Below are 24,962 nucleotides of genomic sequence, written 5' to 3' on the forward strand. Positions count from 1 at the left end.
CATTCCTTCAACTTATGCAGAGCAGAAAGTAGTTACTGAATCATTCGCGTTTGTGCATCATGAAGAAAAAACTGTGTCTGCAACGGAGGATCTTGTTCAACATAAAATCTCTTCTACAGTACTTAAAGAAGCCATTCTGAATGACTCTGTGGAAGTTGAAGAAGTTTCATCTGAAAGATCCATGCCTTATGGAATGGAACAAGACTCACCCCAAATTCTTCAAGAAATCAAGAAATCTCCCAAAGCTACAGAAAAAATAGATCTTAAAAATATTGTATCTCTGGAGAAACCAACTCCTGAGTTGGGAGAAGTGTCCTTTGAAGAAGAACCAGTCCAAGCAACAAGATCTTTACTAAATTTAAGTAGGCAAGTACCAACTCCAGTTCCAGCTCGGACTCCTTCACCTGAGAAAATAGTTTGTCTTGAGGAAGAAATTCTACATCCAAAAGAAACTGTTCTGTCTACAAACAAGTTCTCTCATGACCTTCACAAAGCTGTTGTTGGTCCCAAAGAAGACTTTACCCCTGAAGAATTGAGTCTTCCCAAGAAACCCATCAGTAAAGCCAAGGTTACTCCAACTAAAGAATCCCAAGTTCCATCACAGAAGAAACCTCAAATCCCTGAAGAAGAAACTCTTCCTTTCATGAAACCTTCTCTAATCACCCCTATGGTGGAATCTTCTGAAGGAGTGAGAACCAATGTGACTCAACTTCCACCAACAAGAGGAGATGACAAGAAGGCAAAGAAGGGGGCCCAGGAGAGTGAAACACAAAGTCTTCAGGAAGGTATTCTTTGTTATTTGAGCCGTGTAGGCTCGTGATCGTCATAAGATCAACCCCTCTTTAAAAAAAAACCTCACATTTAGTGTACTCACATTTTCTAATACCTTTTACATGAATCGCTTCAGTAACTCACCTTCATCCATTGTCTTTTTAACATGGTTTATATGTCAATCAACTTTTTTTGGTTTATTCACATATCTTCGCATCTTCTTCTACTTTTTTGTGCTGTTTGGAATAATTTGTGTCTAAGTCATCTTTGTTGTAAATAAGTCGTGACAGACTATGTTGTTGTCTTGGTCGTGATCTTGGTATATTGTATTCCCAAAGTCTCCCCTCCAGAGGAGAAGAAATCTTCTGCTCCAGCACCAAAGCCTTCAGCTCCTGCTCCTGCAGCCAGAGTTGCTTCTCCTGCAGGTATTCTGTTCAGTTCTTTTTGCTGGCTCATCACGAGTCAGCCATGTTGTTTTTCTTGTTGTCCATCTTGTTGTTTGTTTGTGTTGTTCTTATTGTGTCACTCGTCCTACGGTTTTCTTAAACCTTTGGTGTCACTCGTTGTATCTGGTATTCTTGGTTGTGACTTTGGCGTCTTCTATTCCCAAAGTATCTCCCCCAGAGGAGAAGAAACCATCTGTACCCGCCCCAAAGCCTTCACCTCCTCCGCCTGCTCCTACACAGAAAGTTGCTCATCCTGCAGGTAGTTTCTTCACTTGGTTGTATATAATGTTGTAAACTAAATGTCTGTCTGTTTGCTTTGCTGGCTCATCACAAGGTATCCTCATGACATTTCACTTCCTGTCTACTGTGTCCCTGGTCTTATCTTGCTTTGTTTTGGTGCAACCGTCTTTTATTGTTGTTTTTGTTTTTCCTTCCTCAGCTGAAATTCTTTTGCAACTTTTTCTACTTGTTTGTGCTTTTTGGAGTATCTTGTGTCTAAATCATCTTTGTTGTTCATAAGTCTTGACTGACTATGTTGTTGTCTTGGTCGTGATCTTGGTATCTTGTATTTTAAAGTCTCTCCTCCAGAGGAGAAGAAACCATCTGCACCAGCACCAAAGCCTTCACCTCCTCCGCCTGCTCCTACACAGAAAGTTGCTCATCCTGCAGGTAGTTTCTTCACTTGGTTGTATATAATGTTGTAAACTAAATGTCTGTCTGTTTGCTTTGCTGGCTCATCACAAGGTATCCTCACTTCCTGTCTACTGTGTCCCTGGTCTTATCTTGCTTTGTTTTGGTGCAACCGTCTTTCATTGTTGTTTTTGTTTTTCCTTCCTCAGCTGAAATTCTTTTGCAACTTTTTCTACTTGTTTGTGCTTTTTGGAATATCTTGTGTCTAAATCATCTTTGTTGTTCATACGTCTTGACTGACTATGTTGTTGTCTTGGTCGTGATCTTGGTATCTTGTATTTTAAAGTCTCTCCTCCAGAGGAGAAGAAACCATCTGCACCAGCACCAAAGCCTTCAGCTCCTGCTCCTGCAGCCAGGGTTGCTCCTCCTGCAGGTACTTCTTTCACTTTGTTTGTGGAACTTAAAAACACTGTCCTCTGTTTGTGGTGATGTGTTTCTCTTTGGTTCTGGTTTTGTTACAGATTACTTGTCATCTGTTCATCCTAGTGCTCTTGTCTTCACTCTTAATAATCTCTTAATCTTTAATCAGTTTAATGTCTTGTCGCTTTCATATCTTCTGTCCCCTTGGTCGTGACCTTTGCTATCTTGTACTCCTAAGTGTCTCCTCCAGAAGAAAAGAAACCATCCCCAAAAACTACAAAAGCTCCAGCAGAAAAAGTCATACCTCCTGCAGGTAGATTCTTCTGTTTGCCATATATGTTGTTTAAATTCCTTCCTGTTGGAAATCTGTTGCTCTGAATTCTTTAATCGTGTTTGTTGAAGTATCTGTCAGTTGCTTGTTCATCAGATCTTTGCCAGTGATTTAATCAAGTTGGCATTCTTATAGCTCAAGTTGCACCGGTGCAGAAGAAACCCTCTCCACCAGTCGTAAAGGCTGAACCCTCTCCTGTATCAAAGGAAATCTCTCCGCCTGAAGGTAACACATCTACTGTAGCTTTTATTGATTTTTCTCTCTTTTCTGTTTGTCTCTCGCTGTCTTATGACAGCTTCAGTCTTCATACAAAGCAATCTATGATTTGATTTAAGAAAATTCAGTGTCTAATTATGTCTAACATCTTTTGGTCTCTTTTGACAAACTGAAATACATTTTACATCCTCTAATCTGATCTGATCCAAGTGTTTCATATTAATGATATAACATCTCTTGGTGCATCTGGAGAAACATGGCCCACATGCTATGATGAAAATAATGTTTAGCACCTGATGAATACATTGTGTTCATAGCCCTCTTTAAGTGCAAAATATTCTGGAAACGCATGCCACACTTTCGTAACTCAAACTCATTTTATTAACCGTCTTTTTTAATTTGCAATGTGTTTACTTACATTGATCTTATTTAAATTCTTGCAGACAAAGAACCAGTTTCAGCACCTGGACCAACTAAAGGTATACCAAATAGCAGCTTCTTTATCTTGAAATGGCAGTAAAATGTAATACATATTGCTATCTCTTGTTTTCCATTTTTCAGTTTAAGTGGTGTGTAAGTCCTGTGTTGTAAACGTGTCAGATTAAATGTTGAGTTTCTTGTATGTCTCAATGTGAATGTTATAATAGCATATCTACTGCCTCAACCACAGTGACACCTCTTAAGCAAATGGGTAAGATCCCAGTTCAGGAGACAAAAACCCCTGAATCGCTTAAGCTGAAGAGTAAGTTCACCAGAGCACCCAAAGAGAAGGAACCCAAACCAGAGGTCATTAAGCTGAAGAAGGTTCCAGTAAAACCTCCAGAGCCTGAGAAACAAGTTGTAACTCATAAAGCAGAAGTGACAATGCACCAAGATGTTGAACTAATGGTTCATGGGCTTCATGACAGAGAAGATCGAGAAATAATAACACTGGGAAGAACTGAACGCGTCTTCACTGCAGATGAGGAGACTGTTCACTTAGGCTATTTTGAGGAGGCTGAAAAAGTTGAAATTGTACAGAAAACAAAGAAACAAGGATGGACAAGAACCCCAAAACCACAGGAAGAGGAAGAACCTGAGGCACCAAAGGTAGAAAAGAAGAAGAAAATAAGTAAACTTCCAAAGACAGATGAGCAGAAAGACTCAGCCCGACTAAAACCATTTGAAAAATCAGGGAAAACAGAAGTAGAACCGCAAACGATCAAACTTAAAAAGGTGCCAACTAAGCCCAAAGAGCCGGAGAAGGAAGTCATAACTCAAAGAGTTGAAGTGACGAGGCATTATGATCCAGAACATACAGTTCAGAGGCTTCACGATAGAGATGATAGAGAGGTACTAACAATCCGAAGAACTGAACGAGTCTCCACTGCAACTGAAGAGGCATCTGAACTGGGTCACATGGAGGAACTTGAAAAGGTGGAGGCAGAAGATGAGAAATCAAGATGGATAAGAACCCCAAAAGCACCAAAAGGTGAAGAACCTGAGCCAGATTTAACAAAAAAGAAAATAAAGATTTTGCCAAAGGAAGAGGAGGAGCAAGAAGTTGTAGAACTGAAACCATTTGAAAAACCTGAGAAACCTCAGACAACTGAACCTGCCAAAGCTAAGAAAGAAGGTGAAGCGAAGACGGATACGAAACACACTCTATTCAAGCGAGTTGAGACACCACAGAGGGATCAACCCACCACTGCAGTAAAACACAGAAAAGAAGAAGATCCTCCGCGAAGTCCAGAGGTATCACTGGACATCAGCAAAGACCAGAAGGAGATCCTGCAGAAGAACAAGCTTGATCATATACCCAAAGATGATGAACCTTCAGTTGCTGACAAGCTTCACAGAAAACCTAAATTGATTTCCACACCAGATAAAGAGAAAGAGCAGGTCATGTTGAAGCCTTTCACGAAAGTTGCCACGCCCGAAGAAAAAATAGATAAACCAACCATGGAAGAAAAACCAAAGCCTGTGGACACAATGGTACCCATTCAAACTCCAAGAGATAGGTCTCCTAAAGAGCTGAAGGAACAGCAGGTTAGGGAAGTTGTAAAGACTCCAACACCAAAAATAGAACATGAAAAACTTCAGGAAAAAGCAGAGCCGAAAGAAGTGGAGAAAGAGATCCCACAAAAACAAACTGAGATCTTGAAGAAAGATATCAAACTCAAAAAGACTCCTTCACCTAAAGTGGGTAAAGACAAGGTGGCAGAAGAAGAAAAGTCCCTCAAACCTCTTGAGCAACTGAAGAAGGTTGAACTCAAAAAGTTGCAGTCACCAAAAGTTGAAAAACCAAAGCATAAAGAACTGGATCATGTACCTGTTGAGAAGAAGCCAAGTGTGGAAAAAGTCAAACAGATTCCCAAAACTGTTACCCCAAAAGACTCTGTAGAATCTGTAACACTCAAGAAGGTCCCAAAGAAGCCATCACCAGAGGAGGATTCACAACCAGAGAAGCCAGGCAAAGGGCGGATCCCCCTGGTGAAGGAGGTCTCTCCTGGAGCAGTGCAGATGAAGAAGGTGCCAACCCAGCCAGAGGAGGAATTGTTCGAAGAGCAGCCTGAAGAAATGGAAGGCGAGGAAGAAGAGGCCTGGGGCTGGGAGCTGGTTCCCCCGGACGACTGGGAAGGTGACGGGGTGGAGGGGGCCTTGGAGACTCCAGGAATGCCTGGCGGCAAACGAGGTGAGACGAAGGCCAAAAAACTCTTCATCTGATGACTGGAGCCACCTCATCTACCAATGACTCATCTAATCCTCATCACACCCTTGATAATCACTTGGTTCATCCCTTCATCCAGAGGACAATTATCTGTCTGTCTGTCCATCTATCCATCCATGTTGTCCATCATGTCTGTCCTCAAATGTGTCCTCCACATCAATGATTAAGTGTTGACTGTTCTTCTTCATGTCATTTACTACAACTTTTTGTTTTGGGCATTGCCTTCCATCCGTTTGTCCCCACGATCTTGTCCCATAACTCATCCATATGTCAAGGATGTCCCTCCATCTTTATCTGTGACATCCCCTCATGTTCTCATGTGACATGGACAAGAACATGGGATTTAGTGTGTTAGCAGTGCCCAAATCTTTGTCCTGGTTTCTTCTGGAATATTTGTGCCCACTTAAAACTCATCCTGTTGTTTCTTATCCAGAGGGAAAACCAACAGAGGAGCCACCAAAAGGAAGAGGAAGAGGACTTGGGGGTATGAATTAAATTAAATTAGAGCTCATGTTCACTTATGGTTTGCTCTTTGTGCTACATCATGTTGAAAGCAAATTTCACTTGCTCCATTCATGAGCTTTGTTCAAGTTGTTGTCTTGTCTTGTCCTTTCCAACAAAACCAAATGTTTTGTGTTAAGCTTTCTCATCTAGTTGTCATTCAGGCCACGTTCTTGTAACTTAATATGTTGTATTGGTATCAGAACCAACCAAATCTTGGCAGTATCGCAAAATGTTGATACACAGACCATAATCAACATTTGGTTTTATGTTCCTGATAACCAACAGGATAGCCAGCAGGACCACTAATATCAGCATGCCGGTATTTGTAGCAGGTAGAACCTTTGGCATTGATGTTCACACCATATTCTACAACATTTGACATGTTGATATGGACAGAAAGCAAATCTATAGGGTGAGATTTATTCTGTAAAACACAGGTAGGTTGTCTATTTGTTGTCTTTAGCTGCTTGGTTTGTTTCATCTTTCTGTCTCTTTGGGTTGTTTGGAAGTTTATGTTCTATGTCATCTTGTAGTTTTTGTGTTCTTCAAAGAATCCTGTTGGAAGTTCATATGTTTCTGACTCTCGTATTCTAACACTGTTTTTCAACTAATTTACGGTTGGCACCTGATCTTAAAAACAACCCAAAGTCTGGTCCTTCCCTCTCCATCATGTCTGACACTAACTTGAGTTTTTCTATGTGGCGTTGCAGCAAGACAAACCCCATCTCCTGGTGATGGTGGAAGGGGCCGTGGCCTGAGGCCCGGTGGGAAAGGCCCGTCTCCACCAGAGGATCCTTTCGGAGGATTCAAGCTCAAAGCTGTCCCCCTGAAATTCGTCAAGAAGATCAAGGACATTGTGTTACAGGAAGCGGAGTCCATTGGCTCTTCTGCTGTGTTTGAGTGTGAGATCTCACCCTCCACTGCCATCACTTCATGGATGAAAGATGGTAGTAATCTCCGTGAAGGACCCAAACACAAATTCACCGCTGACGGCAAAGATCGCAAGTTGAACATTATTGACGTCCAGTTGTCCGACACTGGGGAATACACCTGTGTGGGCAAGAACGCTGGCAAGGAAATAACATGCACAGCCAAGCTCATTGTTGAAGGTAAACTATCATACATATATCAACATAAACATGGTCACAGCTATAAAAAGAAATGTATTTGAAATGTATTTTGTTGACTGAAAAAACAAGCTTTTTGGGGATCTAACAAAGTCAGGTATGGTATCAGCATTGAATGATAGCCAGCCTTTATTTGAGTGCAAACACTGTTCTCTAAATGAATCCATGTGTTTGTGCAGAGCTGCCTGTGAAATGGGTCAAAGAGCTGGAACCAGAAACGTCATGCATGAAGGGTCAGCCCATGTATCTGACCTGTGAGTTGAACAAAGAGAGAGATGTGGTCTGGAAACGTAACGGCACCATCCTCAAGACAAAGGCTGGAAAGATCGCCATTAACATCATCGGCTTGCAGCATGCCGTGACCATCCAGAACGCCACCGAGGAAGACGCCGGCGCCTACACGTGTGCAGTGTCTGGACAGGAGGACGTCAACACGACCACCAACATCAAAGTGATTGGTAAGAGAAGGAGAACACGTTTCTGCTCAGCTTATGTTATAAATCATAAACTATAAGCTGCAATAACCAGAATTATATGAAGTCAAACTATTTGACCAAAAACGTTTGGCAACATGTAAGGATACACACATGTTTTGGTTTTCCTTCATAATCCCTCTTCTGCCTGGTGACCAACTGAAGACAAAGACTTCAGGAGTCAGAAGATAATGTTGAGATGCTGCAGCCGTCGTCAGGACTCAGCAGATAGTTCAGAGTTTACCGGAGTAGAACTGCTAACCATTACACACAAACTCAATGCAATAATACCAATAGACATGAATCCACATGAGTTGAAATGTTTCTTGTATTCAGCCTGTGTCACCTCTTTAAATGTCTGACCTCGGAGTTGGACTCAGTTTGAAATTATTTGACCTGTCCGTCAGAAATCATCAAAGACTGGCTGGTGAAGCCTCTGAGAGACCAGCATGTGAAACCGAAGGCCAAGGCCACGTTCAAGTGTGAGCTGTTCAAGGACACTCCCAACTGGAAGTGGTTGAAAGGAGACACTGAGCTCATTCCGTCGGACAAGGTGGAAATCCAGAAGGATGGACAGGACATGACTCTGACCATCAACAACTGCCAGCCTGACGATGTGTCGGACTACACCTTCGAGGTGGAGGACCGTAGATACACCGCCAAACTCACACTGGGAGGTTTGTGTCACTTACCAAACCACTTGTCCAAAAGGTGTCAGGATCCTTCGAGTACTTGGTGTGACTCCGTCTTTGTGATGTTTCAGAGCGTGAAGCTGAGATCCTGAAGCCTCTGGCCAGCGTGGAGGTGGTGGAGAAGGAGGAAGCCAACTTTGACACTGAGATATCTGAGGAGGATGTAGTCGGGGAATGGAAGCTGAGGGGCCAGGTGCTGATGAGGTCCCCGGTAAGACTTTTAAGAGAGACCTGGTCTGTCTGGGCCAAGTCCCTCCAACACAATGACACTGATTGTTTAGGGAAAGCCTCAATCAAACACTAACGAGCTGATGGTTGATCCAAATCTTGATATTTAAGCTCAAAGTGTTGATACATTTTGTTATTACATGATGTGGAACTAACTGATTATCACAGTTTAATATAAAAGTCCACCATGAACAGTTAGAAACAGTGAAGTCCAGCTTCATGTTAAAGCAGTGTAGACCAGGACCAGCAGTGTATTTGGTGCTTTTTATGGATTCTGTAACTGTAGCATGGAATTAGCAGGTTAGCTAGCTAACTAGCTAATGCAGTAGCCTTCTAACTAGCAGCCACTCAATGAGTAAAACTGAACAAGGTAATGCCTCGTCCACTGTCTGGTCCCAGAGCAGCAGAGAATCAGTCAACAACACTGATGTAGTTCTGGTCTTGGTTCTTGAACTCACGTGTCTGTTTGTTCTGGGTTCTTCAGAGCTGCGACATTAAAGCTGAAGGCAGGAAACGCTTCCTGACGCTGAAGAACGTCCAGCTGGATCAGGCTGGTGAAGTGTCCTACCAGGCGCTGAACGCCGTCACTAGCGCCATGCTCACCGTCAAAGGTACCAACCTGCCAACAGCAGCTCTTTGTTGCTACTTGTGTGCTGCGTTTGTGGGTCTCAGAGAACGGAGGATTTTTCAGATGAAGTACGGTAAGAAAGGTGGCAGCTCTGTCTTTGCCGTTGTGAATAACTGCCGACTCATTCGCACCTCGCAGAGATCGAAATGGCCTTTGTTGACTCGCTGAAGGATGTTTCAGTGCCCGAAAAGAAACAAGCTAAGTTTGAATGCACCGTCACCAAGGAGGTGTCAAAGGTCATGTGGTTCAGGGGGGTGGAGATTGTCACCCCGAGCCCTAAATATGAAATAATCGATGATGGAAAGAAACACATGCTGATCATAAACAGCTGTGAGTTTGAGGACGAGGCTCAGTACACCGTCGAGGTGTCGGGCCTGACGTCGTCTGCTCAGCTGGCCGTGGAAGGTAAGTGATGCTTCCTGTCCTTATTCCATGTTTGTGGTTGGAAGGTGTTCCCATGGCAACAACCCCTGTCTATTTCAGGCATGAGGCTCAAATTTGTGCAGCAGCTTCAGGATCAAACCGTGAAAGAAGGTAAAACGGCTTGTTTCGAGCTGCAGCTGACGCACGCCGACGTGCCGGTGGTTTGGTACCGAAACGAGGTGAAGCTCCACGTGAGCCGAACGGTGCTCACGCACGTGGACGGGAAGAAGCACACGCTAGAAATGAGGATGTTGACTCTAGATGATACCTGCCAGGTAAAGGCAGAGGCCAAGGGCGTTTACTCCATGGCCAAGCTGACGGTCATAGGTAACCTCCTCCTCCCCTTATTGTCTTATTATAGAGAATTATAGTGCTTTCATCATTAGTGTGTTTGGTTTCATTTATTCTCAGTTAGTAGAACCATAACCCTAATATCTGAGATGAAGAGATGAAACCAAATTCTGGTATTTGTTTTTATTTTAACAAATCAAATTGTATTGTATTGTAAGGATCATTTTGGTTTTTAACAACTTGGCTTTTATTGTTTACTTTTTTTCCTTTGGCTTGCAAATTTGATTTAGAAAGATCAGTAGGATGATATATATGAAAACATCGTTGACAGACAAGAATATATATATATATATATATGTATATATATATATACGATATATATATATATATATATATATATATATATATAACTAACAAACTAGTGTGCTAACAAACTACGCATCATCTCTGCTGACGTGTGATCAGTTGGTCTGGCTGTGAAGTGGACTGTGTGGGACTGACTGATGGACTGCGGGTCCTGGTTCTGTTCCAGAGGGCGACGCCGTCTTCGTGGTGAAGCTGCAGGACTACACGGCCACAGAGAAGGACGAGATGACTCTGGACTGCGAGCTGAGCAAAGACGTCCCGGTGGTCTGGTACCACGAGCAGAAGGAGGTCATCACCTCCAAGCTGGTGGTGATGAGGGCAGAAGGGACCCGCAGGTCTCTGGTCCTGAAGAAGGTGGAGCAGAGCGATAAAGGACAATACGTATGTGACTGTGGGACAGACAAGACCTCGTCCAGCATCAGCATCGAAGGTAAGTGGCATGAAGGCGGTGTAGACGCGCTGGCAAGTGCTCAAGGACCAACTGACGCTTGGTTTGTCCTGCAGCTCGCGACATCAAGGTGATCCGTCCGGTTTATGGCGTGGAGCTGTTCCATGGCGAGACGGCTCGGTTCGAGGTGGAGATCTCTGAGGATGACGTCCACGGCCAGTGGAAGCTGAACGGAGAAGTCCTCAGTCCGTCTTCTGTGAGTCTCCTTGCGGTCTCGCAGATACATATACCATCCTGTTCACGCTTCTAATGACTGTCTGTCATGTGACCTGACAGGATGTTGACATCATCGAGGAGGGCGGCAAACACACACTGATCCTGTACAACTGTAAGGTGGCCATGACTGGCGAGGTGGCGTACACCGCCGCCAACGCCAAGTGTTCCGCCAACCTGAAGGTCAAAGGTAAGCGTTACTTCCTGTCCTCGGTCCCGCAGGACGCCATCTGCGTTCTCATCAATAATCCATCATTCATATCTATCAGAGAGACTTTAACACTATCAGTCACAAAACAACAGAAATAACTTGTTTTGTCCCGTTTTTGAGGAACAATAATTGTATTATAATAATAATAATAACTGTTATTGTTGTCCTTTAATAACAAACCTTGTTTGGTGTTCAGCAGTTCAACCGTCTGCTTTCTCTCCAGAACTTCCACTGAACTTCCTGACGTCTCTGAGTGACGTTCAGGTCTACGAGAAGGACGAGGCGAGGTTCGAGGTGGAGCTGTCGAGACCCCCAAAGACGTTCCGCTGGCTCAAAGGTTCTCAGGAGCTGCAGAACGACGACAAGTACAAGATGATCCAGGAGGGCAACATGTACGTCCTGCTGATCCGACTGGCCGCCTACGACGACGAGGCCAAGTACATGTTTGAGGCCGAGGACAAGAGGACGACTGGCAAACTCATCATCCAAGGTACCACCAAAACACAGATTCAGGGTTCATCGTTACACTCGTGTGCTTCCGTTAAACCCGGAATGTGTTTAAGCTTCAGTATAGCAGAGTTTGGATCTGAGTCTTTTTTAAGTCTGACCCAAAGTCTCATGTTTCTTTATTTATTTGTTCAAGTGTTTGAATCAGAAGTGCAGGTTTTATGTAGGTTTTTATTGCTGTTGCTTGTACATCATTATTTTCTCAGCATGTATATCTGGACTCCTCAGCTGAGAAACACCAGCCTGCTGTGTAAACTTACTAATCATCCCATAACTGGTTCCAGGTATTCGCCTGGAGTTCGTCAGACCAATTAAGGACGTGACGGTGAAGGAGCGCGAGACGGCCGAGTTCAGTGTTGAACTCTCACACGACAAGATCCCGGTGGTCTGGTACAAGAACGACATCCGCCTGCACCCCAGCAAGGTGGTCCACATGTCGAGCCACGAGAAGGTCCACACCCTGGCCTTCAAGGAGGTCACCATCGACGACACGTCCATGATCAAAGTGGAGGCCATGGACAAGACGGTCACCGCCATGCTCACCGTCATCGGTCCGTTTGTTCTTCATGTGTTTGGTTCCATGTGTTTGGTTCTGTGTTTTGTTCCGTGTGGCTGGTTCTGTGTGTTTGGTTCTGCGTGTTTGGTTCTTTGTGTTTGGTTCCGTGTGTTTGGTTCCATGTGTTTGGTTCTGTGTGTTTGGTTCCATGTGTTTGGTTCCATGTGGCTGGTTCCATGTGTTTGGTTCCATGTGTTTGGTTCCATGTGGCTGGTTCCATGTGTTTGGTTCCGTGTTTTTGGTTCCGTGTGTTTTGTTCCACGTGTTTGGTTCTGTGTGTTTGGTTCCGTATCTTTGGTTCTGTGTGTTTGGTTCCGTGTGTTTGGTTCCATGTTTTTGGTTCCGTGTGTTTGGCTCCATGTGGCTAGTTCTGTGTGTTTGGTTCTTTGTGTTTGGTTCTTTGTGTTTGGTTCCGTGTGTTTGGTTCCATGTGTTTGGTTCTGTGTGTTCGGTTCCATGTGTTTGGTTCCATGTGGCTGGTTCCATGTGTTTGGTTCCGTGTTTTTGGTTCCGTGTGTTTGGTTCCATGTGTTTGGTTCCTTGTGGCTGGTTCTGTGTGTTTGGTTTCATGTATTTGGTTCTGTGTGTTTTGTTCCATGTGTTTTGTTCTGTGTGTTTGGTTCCATGTGTTTGGTTCCATGTGGCTGGTTCCGTGTGTTTGGTTCCGTGTGTTTGGTTCCATGTTTTTGGTTCCATGTGGCTGGTTCTGTGTGTTTGGTTCCGTGTGTTTGGTTCCATGTGTTTGGTTCCATGTGTTTAGTTCTGTGTGTTTGGTTCCGTGTGGCTGGTTCTGTGTGTTTTGTTCCATGTGTTTTTGTTCCGTGTGTTTTTGTTCTGTGTGTTTGGTTCCGTGTATTTGGTTCCGTTTGTTTGGTTCCGTTTGTTTGGTTCCGTGTGTTTGGGTCCGGTTGTTTGGTTCCATGTGTTTGGTTCTGTGTGTTTGGTTCCATGTGTTTGGTTCCGTTTGTTTGGTTCCATGTGTTTGGTTCCATGTGTTTGGTTCTGTGTGTTTTTGGTTCCAAAAAACGGCCCTAACAGACCTTTAGACAGAAATTCTGTGCAGACCAGGATCTGGGGTTCCATCTGGATTTGGTGTTGCTAGTAATTTTACAGTAGAAGTATTTACTGTAGTAGTCCCCTGAACACTGGAGTTGTGTCCTGAACATGAGCCCATCTGTCTGCAGAGGGAGATCTGTACTTCACCACCAAGCTGCAGAACTACACGGCCGTGGAGAAGGACGAGGTGAAGCTGGTCTGTGAACTGAGCAAAGCCATCGCCGACGTCAAATGGTTCAAGGACGGCAAAGAAATCACTCCGTCCAAGAACATAGCCATCACCACCGACGGCAAGAAGCGGATCCTGATGGTCCGGAAGGCAGAGAAGGCCAACATCGGAGAGTACACCTGCGACTGTGGCTCCGATAAAACCACCGCCAAGCTCAACATCGAAGGTTTGATTCAGTTCTCACAACTTCAGATGTCCAAATATAAAGTAGAGCATCATCAGTGTAGTGGTGTATAGTAGTTCCTATTATCCTGGTTCTACCTAGAATGATCCAGTAATGTAGTCTAGAGGAAACACAATGGTGGTTGAGATTCTCAGTATCAGCCGAAGACATTAAAGAACACATTTTATTAACGTTTCATAGAAATCATCTAAGACTTCCTGATACTTGATCGAGGTAATGAAGATGTTGACAGTATGATCAGCACGTCAGATTAACGATTATTAAGTTGTGTGACATCACAGCCTCTCATGTACTTACATGGTGTTGTATTTGAGGTGGTTTGAATGTAATATGATGTAAACAGAGTAGAGGACAAACAGGTAGCCACGTTGTACTGATGTAGCATTACAAAGGGAAGCAGGACTAACTAAGAGACGCTCTTCCATCTTTACATGTTTACCTCCACAACTCTGTTTGGTGTTTGGTGTTGGGTGAGAACACATCAGGTTTGTGTAACGAACTTTTGAGCCTCTAGAGGGAGCTCTAGTCACTCCACTCGGTTCACGTTGTGGTCTTGGTCTTCATCCCTGCAGAGCGCGACATCAAGGTGATCCGTCCGCTGTACAGCGTCGAGGTCACGGAGACGGAAACAGCCAAGTTTGAGACGGAGATTTCAGAAGAGGACGTCCACGGGAACTGGAAGCTGAAGGGAGAAGCTCTGCATCAGTGTCCCGTGAGTCTTTACATGACGTGGACCAGAGGTCACATGATGTGGACCAGAGGTCACATGACGTAGTCGGTTTAGTTCCTGGTTCACCCTAAATGGCCGGGGCATATCATTTATTGGAACTGAAATATAATATTCTAACTATGTGTTCAGTAGTTTTAATCAACGAGTCCACTATATCTACAGAGTCCACCGTGGTTCTACATTAGTCCACCATAGTTCTACAGTAGTCCACCATGGTTCTACAGTAGTGGTTCTACAGTAGCCCACCATGGTTCTACAGTAGTGGTTCTACAGTAGTGGTTCTACAGTAGCCCACCATGGTTCTACAGTAGTCCACCGTGGTTCTACAGTAGTGGTTCTACAGTAGTCCACCGTGGTTCTACAGTAGTGGTTCTACAGTAGCCCACCATGGTTCTACAGTAGTGGTTCTACAGTAGCCCACCATGGTTCTACAGTAGCCCACCATGGTTCTACAGTAGCCTACCTTGGTTCTACAGTAGTGGTTCTACAGCAGTGGTTCTACAGTAGCCCACCATGGTTCTACAGTAGTCCACCGTGGTTCTACAGTAGTGGTTCTACAGTAGCCCACCATGGTTCTACAGTAGTGGTTCTACAGTAGTGGTCCTACAGTAGCCCAGGTTCTGGGCTGTAGTCTTCTTGTTCACCAGCAGGTGTCACCAGATCACTGATCTTCTGCTGGTCGTTTTTTTTTCTTTTTTCTTTTTCTTTTCCCAGGATGTGGAGATCAAGGAGGAAGGAACCAAACACATGCTCATCCTCTACAATGTGCACAAGGAGATGGCCGGCAGCATCGACTTCTCCGCCGCCAACGCCAAGTCCACCGCTCAGCTCCGGGTCAAAGGTGAGACCCCCGACACCTGAAAACGCAAAGAAACCGACTTTAAGGAGCATTTTGATTCGATTTTCATCAAAATGGCCTCATTTATATAGTGCTTTTATCCAAAGCGCTTTACAGGAATGACTGACATTCACCCATTCACTCACACATTCACACACCGACGATGGAGTCAACCACGCAGGGCGACTGCCAGCTCGTCAGGAGCAATTAGGGTGAGGTGTCTTGCTCAGGGACACCAGGCACTCAGCTAGGAGGAGCCGGGGATCGAACCAGCAATCTTGCGGTCGCCAGCCATCTGCTCTACCTCCTGAGCTAATGCCCCCATCAAGTCGGAGTTCAGTGACATCTTTGAACTCACGTTATAAGATATAAAATATTAAGACGTTTCATTTAAATTAAGTTTACATCGATTGGTCAAGAGATGGTTTATTACATTTATTTCACAGTTCAAAAAGCTTAAAGACTCTTTAAAAAGTTGGTCCTGACATTAATCCTAAAGAATAAAACGGCTCCTGTGATTGGTCCTCGCCAAAGTGAGATATTTTCTATCAGGAAGTGTCGAGTTTCTCCGCCAATCAGCTTGTGAGCTTATTTTGGCCGCTGTGGAGTTTATCTGAAGAGAGTGGCCTGAACACACCAGTTCTCTAAACCATGTTGTTGTCTCCTCCTCTTCCTCCTCCTCCTCAGCCCGCTCCATCGGGCTGCTGCGTCCGCTGAAGGACGTGACAGTGACGGCCGGAGAGACGGCGACCTTCGAGTGCGAGCTGTCGTACGAAGGCATCGAGGTGGACTGGTTCCTGGGGGGGCAGAAGATGGAGACCAGTGAGCGGGTGAGTCCGACACCGTGTCACAGAAAGGATTTCATAGAAAAGATTCACAGAAATATAAATATAACATTGATACGTATTCAGTGAAACCTGTTTCTATGACGACGATGATCCAGTTTACACAAAAACCAAAATCCTGAACAAGATCACAAACTGAACGCTCATGGACTGGAACATGAAACGGGATCCTGTTTAAGGGTTTAAAAGGATCCTGGCGATCCACTTGAGTTTTAGTGATTCTATGTGAATATAAAGACAGAGAGAGTTTTTTGGATTATTGCAGTGGTTTATACTTCAAACTAAAGGTCTTTGATATAAAAACAAACTTAGATGGACGGAACCTGGAAACTGAATGTTGAAGCTGCAGTTAAAAATACTCAGAGATATCAGAAGAGCTGCTGTTATCTCCAACACACACAGAGAATCAGCAGCTCCTTAAATGGAGACACACCACAGCTAGTGTTAGTATGCTAGCATCAGCCGGTTAACAGACTTTAATCTGACTTTAATGTTGATTGTTGCTCAGTTATTCATGAATAAAGGAAAACTGAAGATTTGAGTTGAAAAATGTAAATTACTCAAAAATAAAGAAAGCAAATCAACTTGTACTCTTACTTTGAAATATAATAATAATAATAATAACGTGTATTACCATGTGATAACGTGTATTAAACATGTATTTAACGTATATATGCGTGTATTGAATGTGTATTAACATGTATTTAACGTGTATTAACGTGTATTTAACGTGTATTTATCTGTTTCAGGTGAAGACTCGCGTGGCGGCTCGAGTTCACACTCTGACCATCAGAGATGTGAAGCTGTCGGAGGCCGGCGAGGTCAAACTCACCGCCAAAGACTTCCAGACTCAGGCTCAGCTCATCATCAGAGGTGAGACACTCCGCCGCCCCGGAGACAGTGAACGCATCGCAGCAGGACCTCTACGTGGTCAGAGTGTGTGACGGCTGTGTTTGTGTGTTCAGAGCCGCCGGTGGAGTTCACGAAGCCTCTGGAGGACCAGACGGTGGAGGAGGAGGCCGCCGCCACCCTCGAGTGTGAAGTTTCCAGAGAGAACGCGGAAGTGCGATGGTTCAGGGAGGGACAGGAAGTCAGGAAGACCAAGAAGTACGACGTCATCACCGACGGACGCAAGAGGGCGCTGGTCATCCACGCCTGCTCTCCAGACGACGCCAAGATGTACACATGTGACACCAAAGACTTCAAGACTTCCTGTTTCCTGGAGGTCACACGTGAGTCACACGATATCAGGATCAGCTTCATCCACTGGAAAGTGGTTGAAAACATTCATTCTGCACTCATTTTTGACTTGATAATAAGGTTCCTTTTAGAAGTTCTGAGTTACTGTGTAAAAGTAGGAAATCATGTTTGAAGTTATGACGTCATCATTGGAGATGTTCCCAAAGGCTGTTATTTTGTAAGATTCCTCCCTTTCACGTGTCAATGGCGTGCTGGGCCTCCGTACAGTCGCCATGACGGCGTGTTGAAGTGTGTGTTGGTGTGTTGAAGTGTGTGTTTGTGTCCTCAGCTCCTCACGTGGAGATCACAAAGCCACTACAGGACGTCGAGGTCAAAGAGAAAGAATCCGCCAAGTTTGAATGTGAAGTGTCCCGCGAGTCGGCCAAGGTGAGACCTGCTGACCAATGAGCAGCCAGCGCTGCTGTCTCTTTAAGACGCTGAAACGTGACTCATGTTGTGGTTCAGGTTCGCTGGTTCAAAGACGGCAGCGAAATCCGGAAAGGAAAGAAGTACGAGATCATGTCCAAGGGGGTCCAGAGGATCCTGATCGTCCACAAGTCGGTGTTCGATGACGAGGCCGAGTATGAATGTGACGCCAGAACCTCCAAGACGTCGGGCCTGCTCACCGTCATCGGTCAGGACCGTTACTTATATCACCGCTTTGTTCACCGCTGCTCTCAGAGCATCGTATTAATGTCAACACAAACACATTTCATCTATTATTTATTATTCATTATTTTACCTACAGGAGAAGATATTACACACTCATAAATACTATATATTCATATTAAAGAGCAACAACAAGAATGAATTGAACAGGAATCAGAAAGCTATGTTATCTGTGGTTGATGCTCTGGTCTCTGGTCCCTGGTCCCAGAGGAGGCAGCCAGGTTCACCAAGAACCTGTCCAACGTGGAGGGGACGGAGACGGATAGCGTGAAGATGATCTGCGAGGTGTCGAAGGCCGGCGCCGACGTCATGTGGTACAGAGGAGACGAGGAGCTCCCGGAGGGCGGCCGCTACGACCAGATCACCGACGGACGCAAGAGGATCCTTATCCTCCAGGACCTGAGGATGGAGGACGCCGGCGAGTACAACTGCAGGCTGAGTCCCAGCGTCAAGACGTCGGCCATGCTCAAACTCAACGGTGAGAACTTGCGATGGGTTTCTTGTTCGATCACCAAGTTGGTTAGCTAAGCTAAGCTAACCATGGACTCTCAGAGAGACAGAGAAGAGGAGGATGATTCAGATGTATTTCATGTCTCCGTTTTAACACTTGGTCCTCTTCTTCGGTTTCCCTCCAGAGCTGGCAGCAGAGTTCATCGCCCGTCCTCAGAACCAGGAAGTGGTGGAGGGTGAGAAGGCCGAGTTCACCTGCTCCGTCTCCAAAGAGACCTATGAGGTCAAATGGTTCAGAGGGGAAAAGGAGGTTGAAGCTGGGGACAAGTACAGCATCGTCAGAGAAGGAAAGAGGAGAGCTCTTATTGTGAAAAGCTGCGAGCTGAAGGATGAGGGAGGCTACGGCGCTCACATTGGCGACGTTAAAGCGTCCGCCGACCTGTTTGTGATCGGTGAGACTCGTCGTCCCCCTCCCGTTGGTGGTTTCAAAGCGAAGCTTCAACTTTAATCATTCACTGTTTTCTTTCAGAGAAATTGAGGATCATCACGCCGATTAAAGACACGCAAGTGAAGGAAGGAGGTGAGATTGTGTTCAACTGCGAGACGAACACGGAGGGAGCGAAGGCCAAGTGGATGAAGAACGAGGAGACGATATTCGAGAGCAGCAAGTACATGATGGGTCAGAGGGACAACGTCTTCTCTCTGAGGATCCGAGATGCCCAGAAGACGGATGAGGACAGCTACACCATCAGCCTGACCAATCAGAGAGCAGAGCACGCCAAGAGCACCGCCAGCGCCAAAGTGGCTGGTAAGTACCAGGATGGAGGAGACGGAAGGATTCCGTGTTTACGTGATGCATTCAGGCTTGGCTTCAGCATCTGGATGTTTTATGTTTCTGTCCTGTAAACTGATTGGCCGTGTTCTCACCATGTGACTCCACAGAGGAGAAGCTGCGGTTCCTGGATCCCATCGAGGACGTGGAGACGCAGGAGAAGAAGACCGTCAGCTTCAGCTGTAAGGTGAACCGCCCCGAGGTGACGGTGCGCTGGATGAAGGCCGGACAGGAAGTGACGCTCAGCAAACGCATCGTCTACAGAGTCGATGGCCTCAAACACACGCTGACCGTCAAGGACTGCGTGATGGACGACGAGGGCGAGTACACCGCCGTTGTCGGGGACGACAAATGTGCGGCTGAACTCATCATCAGCGAGGCGCCGACGGACTTCACGGCTCAACTCAAAGACCAGACCATCACGGAGTTCGAGGACGCCGAGTTCGTTTGCAAGCTGAGCAAAGAGAAGGCGGCAGTGAAGTGGTTCAGGAACGGACGTGAGATCAGAGAAGGACCGAGGTAAACCTCCTGCAGGCAGACCACTCTGTGTTTTACCAGCTACACCTGCACCAACTACACCTGTAACCACACCTGCACCAAGTACACCTGTAACCACACCTGCACCAAGTACACCTGTAACCACACCTGCGCCAAGTACACCTGTAACCACACCTGCACCAAGTACACCTGCACCAAGCACACCTGCACCAAGCACACCTGCACCAAGTACACCTGTAACCACACCTGTACCCATCATTACGACCAGCAGGGGCCTTTCCTCTGGTTTTTATGTAGATAACCTTTGTGTTGTGTTTTTGCAGATATGGCATGGAAAAAGAGGGCAAAACATGCAGGCTGATCATCAAGGTCTGCAGACCGGATGATGAATGTGAATACGCCTGTGGTGTTGATGAGAGGAGGACCAGAGCCAGACTCTTTGTTGAAGGTAAACTAGTAAAACCTCCTCATCCTCTCCTCCACCGAGCTGAACGTTTCTGTCTCCAGGCCTCATATGTCCTTCTGTCCTGCAGAGACCCCGGTGGAGATCGTCAGACCTCCTCAGGACGCCTTCGAACCTCCAGGCTCGGACATTGTGTTCGAGGTGGAGCTCAACAAGGACCGAGTGGAGGTGAAGTGGATGAGGAACAACATGATCATCGTCCAGGGAGACAAGTACCAGATGATCAGCGAGGGTAAAATCCACAGACTGCAGGTCTGTGAGATCCGGCCCAGAGACCAGGGAGAGTACAGGATCGTGGCCAAAGACAAGGACGCCAGAGCCAAGCTGGAGCTGGCAGGTGGGTCCAACACTTCCTCATGTGATCCACTCAGAAGACGTCATCATTTCACTGATAATATCAGAGACGTGGGCCGCGTTGTGTTCATGGAAACATTAGTGATCATAGTAGTTACTCAGAAGGAATGTTCTTCCGACTGTCCGTCTTTAGAAAACAAACTAGAGAGCAGGGGTGTCTAATCTTATCCAAAAAGGGCCGGTGTGGGTGCAGGTTTGTGTTTAAGCCCAGCACTCAGACACCTGATCTAACTAATTAACTAACATGGTCTTCAATCAAGACCTTGATGAGTTGGATCAGGTGAGGTAGACTAGACACCCCTGCTGTTGAGGATTCTGTCACTGGAAGCTTTTCCAGTGTAAGTATTGTAAAGTATTATTTAAATATTACAAATGATATTATTGTTATACAGAATTGAATAAAACGTAATAAACAGTTTACAGAAACTCTGTCAAGACTCCGACGTGTCTTCTGGACTGTGGAGCTTCTGTTCTTACCTACGAGCAAATCAAATCAATCGTCAACCTCAGATTCTACGTGAAAACGGAGTGAGGTGGTTTTAAGGATGACTCCCAGATAAAGAAACCTTTACAGGCTGATTATCGTCTGGTCGGTAACTGGTTGACCTCTTTCATCTTTGCAGCGGTCCCAAAGATCAAAACCACAGACCAGAACCTGGTGACGGATGCCGGTAAGCCCTTCGTCATGACCGTGCCTTACGACGCCTATCCTCGCGCCGACGCCGAGTGGTTCCATGAGGGTGCCATTCTGCCCGTCCAGAACATCGACACTTCCGCCGACAAGACCGAGTTCCGCCTGAAGAGTCCCAGCAAGGAGGACCGGGGCCGGTACAAAGTGGTGATCAGGAACAAGCATGGCGAAGGAGAGGCCTTCATCAACCTGGATGTGATTGGTGAGAATCATCAACCGTGATTGGAAAAATACCTCGCCTGAGTGTCAGAACCTTTTTGTCATGTGTCATGGTGGTTGTTTCCAGACGTTCCCGGACCCATCAAGAACCTGAGAGTGGTGGACACCACCGATGGCGAGGTCAGCTTGGCCTGGGAGGAGCCTGAGAGCGATGGAGGAAGCAAGATCATCGCCTACGTGGTGGAGAGACGTGACGTGAAGCGTAAGACCTGGACGCTGGCCACAGACCGCGCTGATACACCAGAGTACTGTGTCAGTGGCCTCCAGAAGGACTCCATGTACCTGTTGAGAGTCTGTGCCCGAAACAGAGTCGGCAGCGGACCCACCGTCGCCACCGAGGACGCCGTCCAGGCCAAGAACAAGTTTGGTAAGAAACGCCCAACAGTCGTCACTTTCATTCACATTCAGGGACCGCCTCCTCACTTTCATCCAATCACCTTCCTGCCTTTGTTTCCGGCCATCAGACATTCCAGACGCTCCTGAGAACGTCGCCGTCAGCGTGGTGAACCGGTTTGGTGCCACCCTCACCTGGGAGCCTCCCAAGTCTGATGGCGGCTCTGAGATCACCGCCTATGTGATCGAACTCCGCGACAGGACTTCTGTAAAGTGGGAGGCAGCCATGGTCTGCGGTGCCAACGACCGCACAGCCACGCTGAACGATGTAGTGGAGAACAAGGAGTACATCTTCCGAGTCCGCGCCGAAAACAAGGCCGGCATCGGCAGGCCCAGTGCCGCTACCAAGCCGGTCAAGATCATGGACCCCATCGGTGAGTTTCAAGCAGCACTTTGAATGATGGTTTGTTTAAAAAGCAGACGTCTCACTTCTTTGGTGCTTTGTGTTACCCTGCAGAGAGGCCAAGCCCACCTCTGAACCTGAACTTCAGCGACCAAATCAAGACGGCAGTCACACTGACGTGGGAGACGCCCGCCAGCAACGGCGGCAGCATGATCACCGGATACATCATTCAGAAATGTGACGACGGCTCTGACAAGTGGCTCCGCTGCAACGCCAGACTGTGTCCGGATCTCTCCTACAGGGTTCGGAGCTACACTCTCTTTTACCGTCTCAATCTTCTAATCGGATCATTTACTCACATTTCCTGTTACATTCTCTTCCCAGATTTAATCTTCCACAGTTTGTTTGGTTTTCCGACCTTCCACTTTTTTATATCCAGCTGAGAGGATTCTCTGGTTCATGACTGGTTTCATTGTGTTGTTGTCTTCAGGTTTCTGGTCTGAAACCCGGTAAGAAGTACCTCTACAGGGTTTGTGCTGAGAACGCCGCCGGCGTCTCCGATCCAGCTGAGCAGCTCGGACCACTTCTGGCCGACGACCCTCATGGTACGAACCAAGCAGCCAAGCAATAAGAGTCTACATTTACATGTGTTTTGAATCTTGATGGAATCTACAATAATGTTTATCAGCCTGAGTGAAGGAATCCACTAGATAGCAGAATAACTCAACCCACCTCTTTTTGTGAAACTCAATGATGCTAAAAGTTTTTCTTTTTCCTGCAGTGGGTCCGACCTTTGACCTGAGTGGCTTCAGAAACGGCCTGGAGGTGATCGTCCCTCAGCATCTCACCATCCGAGTCCCCATCACTGGATACCCGACCCCCACAGCCAAGTGGACCTTCGAAGAGAAGGAGCTGAGCACCGCAGACGAGCGCGTCTCCATGGTGACCAAGCCCACGTACACAGAGCTGATGGTCTCACCAAGCGTCCGTCCAGACAAAGGCACCTACACGCTGCACCTGGAGAACGACGTCTCGTCCGTCTCCGGAGAGATCGACGTCAACGTCATCGGTAACAACAATCTCTCTTCAACTTAAAAGATTTCATAATAATACGAAGTGTGAGTGCAGAATACGTTAAAAGTGATGGTGTGTGAAACTCTTAATTGCCCTGGTATGGTTGACCACACCCAATGCATCCTGGGTAAAACCTCCAGCCATCTACAGCCCTGAAAATCTGCAGTTTAGGAAACGGATCGAAGGTGTTTTTTGGGGCTACTTTTCACTTGACTTTCACATTCTCCCAGCATGCCCCAGTGCTCCTAAGGACTTCAAGGTGGCCGAGGTCTCCCGACACCACGTCCATCTGATGTGGGAGGGTCCAGACCACGACGGAGGAAGTCCGGTAACCCACTTCCAGATCGAGAAGAGAGAAGTGTCTCGCAAGACCTGGGCCAAGGTAGACCTGGGAGTTTTCATGATCCGGCTTCATCAGCCTCTTTTAAATGCAGCGTCTTACTCCTAAAGATCAGAGATGTTCCTTGTGACTTCAACAAGTCCAAGCAGGAATCAAGTTAAAATTCAGTTTGAGGCCACAAAAAGTACAGAAGTGTTAATGAGTCTACTTCTTTGTTATTAATCACATTGTTGATGGCGTTTGTTCCAGGTGGCCGGCGGCATCCTGGACCTGGAGCACACAGTCACCGACGTGGTTGAAGGGAAGGAGTATCTGTTCAGCGTCACCGCCTGCAACAAGTGTGGACCAGGAGAGCCAGCATACATCGACGAGCCCGTCAATGTCTCCTCTCCTGCCAGTGAGTTTGGATTCTGTGAGTCTGACAGCAGTGCAGCAAACAACCAGCTCATCCACATGTTGTCTTCTTACCAGCTATACCGGATCCTCCTGAGCACCTGAAGTGGCGTGATAAGAGTGGCAAGACTATCTTCCTGTTGTGGGAACCTCCAAAGTATGATGGCGGCGCCCCAATCAAAGGCTACGTGGTGGACAAGTGTCAGCGTGGGACAGACAAGTGGGAACCCTGCGGAGAACCCATCCCTGACCTAAAGTAAGACTTCAGAGTCTGTCAGACAGATGATCGTGTCTTGGACCATGTTGTGTATTTTGGGACAGTCAAACACATCTGTGCTCACAGGTTCCAGGTTACCGGCTTGATCGAGGGCCAGTGGTACGCCTACAGAGTGAGAGCCTTCAACAAGCTGGGAGCCAGCAGACCCTGCAGGGCCACCGATGAGATCCAGGCTGTTGATGCCAGAGGTAGGCCAGCACCTGGTCCCTAATGGGACTGGGAGGAAGGAGAATGGGACTTGTTTGTAGTTCTCTACATAGGATGTGTTTTTTTCATCCTCTCTCTTTGAACCGTCCCACAGAACCTCCAGAGATCCAGCTGGATGTGAAGCTGCTGGCTGGTTTGACCGCCAGGGCCGGGACCAAGATCGAGCTTCCAGCTGACGTCAAAGGAAAACCCGATCCCCGGGTGAAGTGGACCAAGGCTGACCATGTCTTGCGGCCAGATGATCGCATTACCATTGACACCCAGCCGGGACACTCCAAGCTGTCCATCGGCAACACCACGAGAGGAGACACCTCCACATACATCATCGAGGCTGTCAACGTCTGTGGCCGCGCCACCGCCACCATCGACGTCAACATTCTCGGTACAAACGCGACTTTATTTAAAACATAACCCGTCCCCCAACTGTAGCACACTACTCACTAACAT

At 46.5% G+C, this 24,962-nt stretch overlaps 1 protein-coding gene across 2 annotated transcripts in view; it reads left to right on the forward strand.

Moving 5' to 3' along the window:
* The window catches only part of ttn.1 (titin, tandem duplicate 1), a 168,373-nt gene that overhangs the window by 59,562 nt on the left and 83,849 nt on the right, over window positions 1-24,962 (forward strand). Inside the window, exons 56-100 of one of the 2 annotated variants that reach the window (XM_084022712.1) lie at window positions 1,110-1,196; window positions 1,384-1,476; window positions 1,794-1,886; window positions 2,194-2,280; window positions 2,506-2,580; window positions 2,734-2,823; window positions 3,258-3,293; window positions 5,958-6,008; window positions 6,739-7,137; window positions 7,335-7,613; window positions 8,036-8,305; window positions 8,392-8,531; window positions 9,033-9,159; window positions 9,315-9,581; window positions 9,660-9,926; window positions 10,423-10,686; window positions 10,761-10,900; window positions 10,981-11,107; window positions 11,352-11,618; window positions 11,920-12,186; window positions 13,376-13,642; window positions 14,233-14,372; window positions 15,105-15,231; window positions 15,916-16,058; window positions 16,823-16,946; window positions 17,039-17,305; window positions 17,602-17,699; window positions 17,778-17,946; window positions 18,190-18,459; window positions 18,617-18,883; window positions 18,961-19,239; window positions 19,374-19,782; window positions 20,085-20,209; window positions 20,295-20,561; window positions 21,202-21,471; window positions 21,556-21,855; window positions 21,953-22,255; window positions 22,339-22,526; window positions 22,715-22,829; window positions 23,006-23,293; window positions 23,529-23,680; window positions 23,888-24,035; window positions 24,110-24,287; window positions 24,375-24,496; window positions 24,610-24,897. In XM_084022712.1, coding sequence (XP_083878838.1) covers window positions 1,110-1,196; window positions 1,384-1,476; window positions 1,794-1,886; window positions 2,194-2,280; window positions 2,506-2,580; window positions 2,734-2,823; window positions 3,258-3,293; window positions 5,958-6,008; window positions 6,739-7,137; window positions 7,335-7,613; window positions 8,036-8,305; window positions 8,392-8,531; window positions 9,033-9,159; window positions 9,315-9,581; window positions 9,660-9,926; window positions 10,423-10,686; window positions 10,761-10,900; window positions 10,981-11,107; window positions 11,352-11,618; window positions 11,920-12,186; window positions 13,376-13,642; window positions 14,233-14,372; window positions 15,105-15,231; window positions 15,916-16,058; window positions 16,823-16,946; window positions 17,039-17,305; window positions 17,602-17,699; window positions 17,778-17,946; window positions 18,190-18,459; window positions 18,617-18,883; window positions 18,961-19,239; window positions 19,374-19,782; window positions 20,085-20,209; window positions 20,295-20,561; window positions 21,202-21,471; window positions 21,556-21,855; window positions 21,953-22,255; window positions 22,339-22,526; window positions 22,715-22,829; window positions 23,006-23,293; window positions 23,529-23,680; window positions 23,888-24,035; window positions 24,110-24,287; window positions 24,375-24,496; window positions 24,610-24,897 — 8,730 coding nt within the window. Of the gene's footprint in view, window positions 1-1,109; window positions 1,197-1,383; window positions 1,477-1,793; window positions 1,887-2,193; window positions 2,281-2,505; window positions 2,581-2,733; window positions 2,824-3,257; window positions 3,294-3,623; window positions 5,489-5,957; window positions 6,009-6,738; window positions 7,138-7,334; window positions 7,614-8,035; window positions 8,306-8,391; window positions 8,532-9,032; window positions 9,160-9,314; window positions 9,582-9,659; window positions 9,927-10,422; window positions 10,687-10,760; window positions 10,901-10,980; window positions 11,108-11,351; window positions 11,619-11,919; window positions 12,187-13,375; window positions 13,643-14,232; window positions 14,373-15,104; window positions 15,232-15,915; window positions 16,059-16,822; window positions 16,947-17,038; window positions 17,306-17,601; window positions 17,700-17,777; window positions 17,947-18,189; window positions 18,460-18,616; window positions 18,884-18,960; window positions 19,240-19,373; window positions 19,783-20,084; window positions 20,210-20,294; window positions 20,562-21,201; window positions 21,472-21,555; window positions 21,856-21,952; window positions 22,256-22,338; window positions 22,527-22,714; window positions 22,830-23,005; window positions 23,294-23,528; window positions 23,681-23,887; window positions 24,036-24,109; window positions 24,288-24,374; window positions 24,497-24,609; window positions 24,898-24,962 lie in introns of those variants that run through there. The other variant, XM_084022713.1, reaches the window with a different exon arrangement.

The sequence above is a fragment of the Eutrigla gurnardus genome (assembly GCF_963514095.1).
Source record: "Eutrigla gurnardus genome assembly, chromosome: 12".
NCBI lineage: Eukaryota > Metazoa > Chordata > Actinopteri > Perciformes > Triglidae > Eutrigla > Eutrigla gurnardus.